Source organism: Marmota marmota, unplaced genomic scaffold (assembly GCF_001458135.2).
Source record: "Marmota marmota marmota unplaced genomic scaffold, marMar, whole genome shotgun sequence".
In the NCBI taxonomy this organism is placed as follows: Eukaryota; Metazoa; Chordata; class Mammalia; order Rodentia; family Sciuridae; genus Marmota; species Marmota marmota.
Window position 1 is genome coordinate 2,681,396 of NW_026000222.1, and position 9,437 is coordinate 2,690,832.

Sequence of the window (9,437 nt, forward strand, 5' to 3'; positions counted from 1 at the left end):
TGTCCCTGCTGTCCTGTGCACGGCTGGCCTACAGGTTGTTGTGCCCCAGCCCTGGAAGGAAGCCCCCAATTGAGGCTATTGTCCTCCTGCCATGTCCTCTGCGCCGGGGCTGCCACATAGGTGTGCCACAGAAACTTGAGAAATGAGTCTCAGTGAGGTCCCCTTTCAGGTTACCTGACAAGGGTAACACAGCTTCTAGACACTCTGAACCCAGAGCCAGAAATAACTCGGGCGACAAGAAATGGGTTCTGCAGGTTTAAGGAAGAGAAAGCCACACGGCGTCATTTCTGTCATCAGATTGGCAGGGTCGATTCCATTCAGTAGAGATGACATAACACCCCTCCAGGCCCCCTGTGGGTCTCACTGACAGTGACAGGATTCCCTCGGGGACTCTGTGCAGCATCAGGGTGGAGACGAGCTGTGGGGGGGGGGCACGTCACAGACACCTGCTCCCACACCCGAGTGCGCCCTGCTTGGCTCTGCTCCTGGGGGCTCTGGGCACAGTCACCACACTCCCCTGGGCCCTGGCAAGCTTGGCTGCAGCTTCCCTGGGCACCTCTGCAGCGCCAGCCGTGACCCTGTGCCCAGAACCAGGCTCGGACCACCACTGTGCCAGGGAAGCTCCCTGCAGCCCGGCATCATGGCCACATCAGAAGTAGTGGGACAGCGCAGGTCCAGGGTGCTCTGCAGGGGCCCAGGGCCAAACCCGGCCACAGGGCACAGTGGGCACAGTGGGCACTCTGGGACATCATGGACACTCTGGGGCACTGTGGGCACTGTGGGCACTCTGGGACACTCTGGGACATCATGGACACTCTGGGGCACTCTGGGCACTGTGGGCACTCTGGGGCACTCTGGGACATCATGGACACTCTGGGGCACTCTGGGCACTGTGGGCACTCTGGGGCACTCTGGGACATCATGGACACTCTGGGGCACTCTGGGCACTGTGGGCACTCTGGGGCACTCTGGGACATCATGGACACTCTGGGGCACTCTGGGCACTGTGGACACTCTGGGGCACACTGGGACATCATGGACACTCTGGGGCACTCTGGGCACTGTGGGCACTCTGGGGCACTCTGGGACATCATGGACACTCTGGGGCACTCTGGGACATCATGGGCACTCTGGGGCACTGTAGGCACTGTGGGCACTCTGGGGCACACTGGGACATCATGGACACTCTGGGGCACTCTGGGCACTGCAGGGTCCCATGGCAGCAGCCAGAGTCCCCGGGAAAGGGCGCTGTGCGTGTGGTGCTTGGCGCAGGCCCCGGCAGCACCAGCGGCCCTCCGCAGCCCTCCTGCCACCCAGCTCAGCTCCGCGGCCTGGGTGGAGTTTCCTGGACCCACAGCAACCTCGCGGCTGGGCTCCTGGTTTTGATGTGCTGCTCTCCACCTGTGAAAGAGAAAATGGTCGAGACCTCAGAGCAGGGAGTGTCCTTGGCTTTGTTTTCTTCCTGCTCAGGAGTCTACGAAGGCACCGTCCATCAGAGCCTCCTGGCCATCCCAGGAAGGAGACTGGGTCACCCGGGGCAGAGCAGACCCGGGGTGGGGCGCCAGCTGGCGTGACTGCCATCTCTGTGTGCATTGCGGCCTCAGCCCCTAACCACGTGCCTCACCTGTGTGACCACGCTGGTCCTGGAGGGCGTGGTGTGGCCCCCGTGACAGAAGAGCCCCCACACTCGGGAGCCGACCTTGCTGGGTGAATGGTGAGGCCAAGGCCCCCGACGGCCACCATGAGGGATCCCACTGCATGTCCCACACCAGCTGGGCACCGCAGCCCTGCATCTCTGTCCTCAGGAAGTCCCCGGCCAGCGAGGTGAGCCCCAGACACCCAGGCCGGCCCTTCCCAGGCACGGCCAGAGGCTGCTGCTACAGCCAGTGCCCCTCCACCACCGCTCGCCCTGTCACCTTGGGTGGTGACTGTCCCTATCTGTGCTCATGTCCCCTTGTGTAAAGGGGGTTCCAGAGCCAAACAATGGGGTGCACAAGAACTGGGGCTCCAGATCTAGGCTCTGGTGCTTCTCACTGAGTGCCCCTGACCAGGTGACTCAACCTCTCTGTGCCTCAGTTTCCCCATCTGCAAAATGAGTACAATAATCACCCAGAACAGGTTGTGAGGAGGGTTGGGGCTCGGTTGCCATGAGGAGACCGAGCACCAGCCACAGTTCATTTATATCAGGCAAAGGGTTCAGACCCCTGCAGAGGTCTGTACCCTCCAGTTCCAATGACCCCAGCTGCATGTGATGCAGAGTTTGCTCCACAGGGACCCCCTGGAGTCATGGACACAGCTGGGCCACTTTGCATAGGGCAGTACACGGCGGGGCTCAATGAAGAGCAGGGAGCAGGCCCTTGACCGAGCCCTGTCCTTACTCAGGACACAAGCCCAGTCACCCTCTTGGGAAGGCAGGTCAAATGCGGGTGAGCCTGAAGCCGCAAGAGACGCCACCACGTCGAAACGCAGGGGTCAGGGGTGGAAACCCTGAGCAGGCACCGCTGTGCTGTGGAGGCCGCGGCTTGAAGTTCTGCCATCGAAGTCCTGTGGGGTGGGGGATGGGAAAACCTGAAGAAATATCTGGAAGTGTCCAAACGGGACCAGGGAAAACCTCACCCGAGATCTGAGGAGCTCAGCAGACGCCGAGCAGGAGACCGTGGCGGAGCTCCGGGCACACCCAGCGGACCACGGCCGGCACGGGACGGAAGTCCTGGGACTCAGGGACAACGCGAGGCTCCAGGAGACCCAGTGTCCGTCCTGGAGGGTGTCACACCTGAAGCAGGGGCAGCCACTCCAGGGCAGGCGGTGAGAGAACCAGCAAGTCCCGGGAGGAGGGACCCTGGGTGGCCAACAACGGGGAGCGTGTTGTGCTGGCGTCCCTCGTCCCCTCGTCCCCTCGTCCCCTCGCAGAAGGCAGACGGCAAAGGACAATTGAGGCAAGTAGAAAAGGCCGGGCAGTTGGCAGCTCTGAACTCGGCCAGTCGGCACGTGTCAGGACCGTGAAGAACTCGGCTCAACAATAAGGGGACGAAAGGATCGAACGTCACCAAAGAGGAGGGATGAGGATCCCGTCAGCCTGTGGGGACGCGGGGAGCACCACGTGCCCAGCGAGGACTTCGAACACTGAGAACTAACCATCCGTGAGAATTAGAATTCCAAAGAAGACTGAGCGCATGGGGTGATGAGGGGTGATGAGGACACAGGGACACCCGGCTGCCTCCCGCGGCGTCTCCCTCCAGCCAGGGAAGGGTCTGCCTCGGGCTCGTGTGACCAGACGGGGCACAGCCAGGTACCCAGGACGATGCCTGCCCTCAGGTCCATAACCCAGGTCACCTGCAGAATGCCATAGGAGGACAGCGCGACCCTTCAGGGGGCCAGGGCGGGGCACAGGAAGGGACCCAGCCAGGGCCGGGACAAAGGACAGGTGACCCCACCGCAGCGGTGGTGCTGTGCAAAGGCTTCCCCCCGGTGTCCCGTGACTTGACTCCTGATGGCCTGGAGCTGGAGGCAACAGGAACGGGCTGATGAGCCCACCCTGCGGGTCCAGCACCACGTCGCAACCAACCAGAGCAGCTGACCACTGCCGTCTTCGTCCTTCCTGCTGCTGTGACAAATGCCTTCAGCTGACCTCAGCCCACTCCCCAACACTGTGGGGAGAACTGGGCAGCAGCCCTGTCCAGGAGCCTGGCTCTGCCTCAGAGCCGGCCTCTTGCTGGGTCCCCGCAGGCCAGAAGGTGCCCCGAGGCACCGACTCCCCACCTGTAGCCCCTCGAGGCCTTCACTGACAGTGATGCCATCCCTGACTGATGGCCCCTGCTGTGTACTGCCCCAGCTCAGCACCATCCCCAGCCCTGACCGCTCCCCGGGAGGTCACGCTCCAACCTCGGAATGTGGGGAGACGGCTCCGGCCGCAGCACGCTCCTGCATCCATGCAGGGTGTTAGGAGGGGAAATGGCCGGGCTGGGACCTGGTCGGCCCACCAGTGTGACGGGACTGTCTGGTGGTCACTGTCAGCAGGCGGGCGTGGCTAGGAGGTGGTCCCTGGAGGGACACAGCTGCCCTTTGGCCCCTTCCCTCTTCTTCCTCCTGCCACAGTTGGGGCCCGCTCCTCCCCACGCCCCTTCGCCATGATGTGAACCGTGAGCCCCAAGTAAACTGTCCCTCCTCCAAGTTATTCTGGTCAGGTATTCGTGTCACAGGGACAAAGCTCACACACAAGCTACATCACAGGTGCATCTTAAAACCTCTGTGCTCCGCGAGGGGCCGCGCTCCCCCACCGGGCAAAAAATAGAGAGTTTTCAAAGTACAAACTGTGACATTCCACTTGTGCACGGTTCTAGAGGTCACTAACGAACAGTGACCGCAGATCAGTGCCTGCCAGGGCCAGCGGGCACCGCGAGGAAGAGCCGTGGGGGCCACAGGGCCGAGCAGTTCTCGGGCGGGTGGCCTTCACGTCCTGAGTGCTCCTGCTGGTGGGTTCCGGGTGTCACCGCCTGTCGGGTGCCTGTGAGCACCCTGCACCCACCCTGCCCCCGTAACGCTGCCCCCGTAACGCAAGGGCAGCCCTGCAGTGATACGGCAGCTGGGCGTTGGGGAGCCAGGGGGCGGCTGCACAAGTGGTCATCGTACGTGACAGAAGGGGGTCAAAGCTGCAGGGAACGAAGGCTGGTTCTGCAGTAGCCCAGCCGTGGGCTGAGGCACGAGGAATCCCCTGAGCCTCACCTTCTCATCTGTAAAGTGGGCCTGACGCCCACACAGAGCTCAGAGGCCGTGAGCACGGAATTGGAATAACACGCAGAGCAGGTTTGTCGGGCCCAGAGTGCAGCCCACAGGCCCTGAAGGTGGCCTTCATTCCCAAGCCCAGCTCCTTAGCTGAGAGACTTAGAAACTGTGAATCAGAGAGGTTGAGAGACTTGCATGAGGTCACAGAGTCAGTGCCAAGTCTGCATCTAGCCAAGAAAAACTACCTTTAGGGCCACTCACTTCTTAGATGCCTGAAGCAGTTTATGCAAATAGTGGCCAGGCTGCCCCACAGGGACCAGGTCCTCACTCTGCCCAGCAAGGAAGCCTGGCCTAGCACCCAGACATTTTTAACAGGGTGGAGATGGGTGCTTTGCATAGCCTGTCCTTTCTCAGCGGAGCTCCAAGGTCAGACTTCTTTGTTTAGACAAGCAGCATGGCACAGGCTCCAACTCCACTGTCACAGCCCTGTCCCCAAATGGGTCCTGAAAAACACTGTCCTAGAAACACCTCCGTCTGCTCGCCTGGATTCTACGGAAGCCCCCTCGGTCCAGGGTCCGTGGTGGCGCCAGCACAGGGCGGCAGGTGCAGGTCCACTACCTGGAGAAGCCGGGCAGCTCCGCGTCTGCCCCTCTGGCTCCGGGCCGTGGCTCCTTGATTCGGGTGGTTTTTGCCGAGGGATCAGGAGGTTCACAGGTGTGGTGGCGAGGGACAGAGCTGGACAGGGATAAACAGGGGTCACGTGGACAGGAGGACCCATGGCCGGCATCTGAGCCCTCCTCCGCCAGGCCTTCGCCCTCCCCCGCCCCCGCTCTCTCCTCCCAGCACACCCTGAACTTGACTGCAGACCCCTCTCTCCCCCGGCTGCCCATGGCTCTCGCTGACCCACGAGATTCTCCTCCCTCAGTTGATCCTGCCTCCCCTTGGAAGCACACGGCTGGAAATGGCCGTCCCCCTCCAGGAAGGCGGCGACTTCTCAGTAGGCAGCAGGAACGGGAGCTGAAGGCAGCGCTGGACAAGCTGGCTCCTCTGTCTCCCCCACAGAGGGGCTCTGCCACCCAGGGAGAGGGGAGCTTGCCGGGCACGCGACTGCCGACCGCCCCGCAGTCTCAGAGGCATGCACGCGTGTGTGTGCGTGTGTGCACGTGTGTGCGTGTGTGTGTGTGTTATGTGTGTGCGTGCACGCGTGTGTGCGTGTTGCATGTGTACATGTGTGCGTGTGTGTGTGCACGCATGGGTGTGCATTAGGTGTGTTCGCACGCTGCTGTTCCATGAGCTTGTGAAGCACTTTGGGTGAAAAGCCTCAAAACAGCATCTACGAGCATGGATTCTTTTTAAACAGTGCCCCTTGGTGCCCAGGCTTTAGCCGCGCCCCCTGGTCCCCGCAGCCTGGATGCTGCTCTGCAGCCAGCTGCCCGCGGGACACACCTGTGCTTCTGTGGGCTTTGCCTCCATTTCCCCAGGGGCCCAAGCACAGCTGGACGGTCTTGTTGACCCTCGTCTGAGGTTGGGACAAAAAATGGGAACAAGAAAGTGACGCTGGGCACAGGTGGGCCGCGGTGGTATGCACTGCGGGGGCTCGGGCATCGTCTTTCCACCCTTCCCTTAGAAACAGGGACACCAGGCCCCGAGGACCCACGGAGGGACAGAGCCAACTACGCAGCCCCCTGCAGATGCGACTCACTGGGGCTCCGAAGCCCCGTGTCCAGCAGACGTTGCTCCCCGTCTGCAGGCCACAGACGCGCCCTCCCGCAGCCTGGGCAGGGCTCCGGGCCGTCCTCTGGTCTCTCTGGGCAGAGTCTCACTCCTGTGTAAAACCAGCTCACACATGAGTTTCAGGAACAAATACCTGTCACCTCCTTCATGGTGAGAAAAGGAAACGGCGAGGACTTTCCTCCTTTCCGGCCAGCCAGGGCTGGGTGCCTGCAGAGGGGTGCAGGGGACAGCTGGGGAGGCCAGGAGGACGGTCCCAGGCATTCTCCATTCCATGCCGTTCCCTCCCTGGGCTGGGCGCTAGTCCACGCACTGTCCACGGTCACTTCCGATGCACACGCTTCTGAACTTGGTCTTGAAGTGCAACATGGAACAGAAAGCGCACAGATCCTCGGGGGAAATGGCCCAAAGGACCAGCAAGCTTCCTCTCCAAGCACCTCACGGTGCCGGGTGGAGGACTGGAGCCCTGTCAGCCCCACGGGTCCCTCCCCCACCCTTCCCAGGCCCTCAAGGTTCCCTGCCCCTCAGTCCAGCGTGAACGGACCCGTGGTGCCGGCTCCTCCACACACCTTCTTTCACTGCGTGCTCTCTGGTCTCTCGATACGCACGTGCAGTTAGGTGGCATGAACGGCCGTGTCTGTAGGCGCAAAGGGACTGTGGCAACAGCACCAGCCTCCACGCGGCCCCCGCCAGGACTGGGCCTCTACCTAGGACACTGCACCAGGGCCGTCCGGCTTTCTCTCTCCTTCTCTCTGACTCGTGGCTTTGTCTTTCAAATCCTTCTGTACTCTCTCCACACCCAGCTGCCCACTCAACTGCCTGCGGTGATGGCCATGCCCACCACAGGGTCCTCCCTTGCAGCCATGCAGGCACATGACCATGTCCCGAGTCCTCGGTGAGCCAGGGAGAATGTCTTGGGGACAGAATCCGCAGTCACAGTGGTGGCCCACACGTGTGTTCTCAGGTTAGGGTTTTAGTAACGTCCACCCCAATGATGCCCCGCAGCTTGTCCTTTGGCCCAGAGGCAGGACAGGTCCTGGGGCTCCCAGGAAGGTGGGAAGGAGGAGGGAGAAGGCGCTGGGGAGGGGCCATGACCAGCCAGCAGGGGGCGCTGCTGCCCTTGAATCTCAGTCCAGTGGCCACAAAAGCCATCTGATGGCACTGCTGCAGCTGTCCAGCCTCTCAGAAACCCAGCACTGCCCAGGACAGATACAGGCCCTGAGATACGTCAGGGTGGCAGCCGGAGCTGGGGTCCCAAGAGTGTGCTGGGCAGGAAGGGGTCCCTGTGTCCTGCATCCTCTATGCTCCCAGAGGTCCTCGGCCATCAGAGACACTTGTGCCCTCCCCAGCCCCTCAGGGGTCAGGGCCCAGCCCAAGCCCCCAGGTTCCCAGCCCCAGAAGTTGGGCTGAGTAGGTCCTGTCTTGAGGGCCTTCCCCGATTCACATCTGGACTTTGAATCGTGAGGACAAGAGTGGAAATGAAAGAGAAAGTCGAACAGATATTTCACCGAGGCCAAGACTGGATGTTCCAGGGCGCAGCTGTCCCCTTATCCAGCATGATAAGTGTTGGTGTTCTGTGGCCCTGGACCTCGAGGACACCCTGGGCTCAGGGATCGGAAGTTCGTTCCTCTGCTCCTGCTCCCTGGTGACAGAGCCTCACCCCTGTCTTGTCACTCAGCACTTACTGGCCCTCTGTGCTGTGTGTCGGCAGGGGACCAAGGCAGGAGAGCAGGCCTCTGGGGGCGGGCAGGCCCACCCACTCTCAGGGTTCTCCAGGGGGCTCCGAGACGCCCCAGTCGCGGCTCAGGAAGGCAGGTGTCCAACGCACCAACCCTGGGGGCTGTGCCCCGAGTTCTGTCTCCCCAGGACCAGCCTTGATGCCCAGCCCCGCCCTGCTGTGTCCTTAAAGCATCCGTCTTTATCAAAGGAACTTCCGGCGTAGCAAGAGTGACAGCAAGGACACAGGGGTCCAGCCCTGTCCTCCCAGGCCTGCAGAGGAGGAGGGTGAGGCGGAGGGAGAACTCTCAGGACACCTAGGCCATTGCAGGGGGAGGGCCACCCCTACCCATCTGGTTTAGGACACGTAACCCCTGCAGGGGCAGAGCCAGTTGCCTGTCACCCCAGCCCTCCCAGGTGGCATCCGGAGTGCAGGGGGGGCTCTGGAAAGAGGCGTCCCTCCAGTCGGTCCAGGTGGCTTCCTAGAGGGCCGCACCCTGAGGCTTCACAGCCCCTGAAGCGGAGTGGGACAGCTCCCCGAGGGTGGGGCGCCGTGACAGCTGCAGGGCAAGGCCTCCCTCCTCTCCACCTTCTGTTTGGGGGTTTGGTGCTCGACTTTTGTACCCTGTTTTTTTTTCCCATTTTTTTTTTTAATGTTTTCCTCCAACTTTGTGGTTTCCAAACTCAGCCCACGTTGCGTTTGGGATGTGAAGGAACATTCCTCTGTGCTCGGGGGACGACACCTGCTGGCCCTGCAACCCGCAGGCCAAGGAGAGCAAACCCCAGAACGGCCCCGTGGGCAGGGCCAGCGTCTCTGTGGCCGGGTGTTCACGGCCACAGAGTGAAAGCAGGACCACGGTGATGGTGCCTCTCACGGGTGAGGGGACAGCTGAGGGTCAGGCGCTGTGCCCGAGGCCCCACAGCAGGCTCCACGGGGCCAGGGCCACCCAGGCCGTGGAGCTGGCCAGGCTCGGCTGCACCGAGACACGGATCTCTGTCCACTTCCTCCAGGACCCCGAGAGGCCTGGGAGCCACCTTCACCCAGCTGTGCTGGGGTCCCTGAGAAATGGCCCCAGAGGAAAACCTCGTCAGGGAAAGGAGCCAGTCCCACTGCTGCTGGGAGAGAGGGGGAGATGCCCTCCTCCTCGAGTGCGGCTGACTGTCCTGGGGCCTCCTGGGAAACCAAGGACGGAGAGGCCCGGCGCTGGCAGGCTGGGGGGGCGAGTCCACCGTGGGGTCCAGGCCCCGGCTCAGGGCCCCCCGCCAGA

General features: G+C 62.2%; 1 protein-coding gene across 3 annotated transcripts; it reads right to left on the bottom strand.

Moving 5' to 3' along the window:
• Positions 1–242: 242 nt before the first annotated feature.
• Positions 243–6,914, bottom strand: LOC125613137 (protein app1-like). Of its 3 annotated transcripts, none has more exons than XR_007343625.1 (3): positions 5,571–6,914; positions 2,617–5,457; positions 243–1,401 (listed from the first exon to the last, which is right to left on the bottom strand). XR_007343625.1 is itself a non-coding variant. In XM_048792517.1 (2 exons), the coding sequence occupies exons 1-2, from the start codon at positions 1,741–1,743 to the stop codon at positions 639–641; spliced, it is 882 nt and encodes a 293-aa protein (XP_048648474.1). In that variant the 5' UTR covers positions 1,744–1,942; the 3' UTR covers positions 243–638. The 3 variants fall into 3 exon arrangements, 1 of the variants encoding a protein (XP_048648474.1); XR_007343624.1 differs by having other exon boundaries at positions 1,625–5,457; XM_048792517.1 differs by lacking the exons at positions 2,617–5,457; positions 5,571–6,914 and adding an exon at positions 1,625–1,942.
• Between the last annotated feature and the right edge of the window lie 2,523 nt (positions 6,915–9,437).

Excerpts from the sequence above, each read along its gene's own strand:
- LOC125613137 (XM_048792517.1), bottom strand. The coding sequence starts at position 1,743 with ATGGTGGCCGTCGGGGGCCTTGGCCTCACCATTCACCCAGCAAGGTCG. Across the intron at positions 1,402-1,624 it reads GGACCAGCGTGGTCACACAG|GTGGAGAGCAGCACATCAAA; the intron begins GTGAGGCACGTG and ends TCTCTTTCACAG.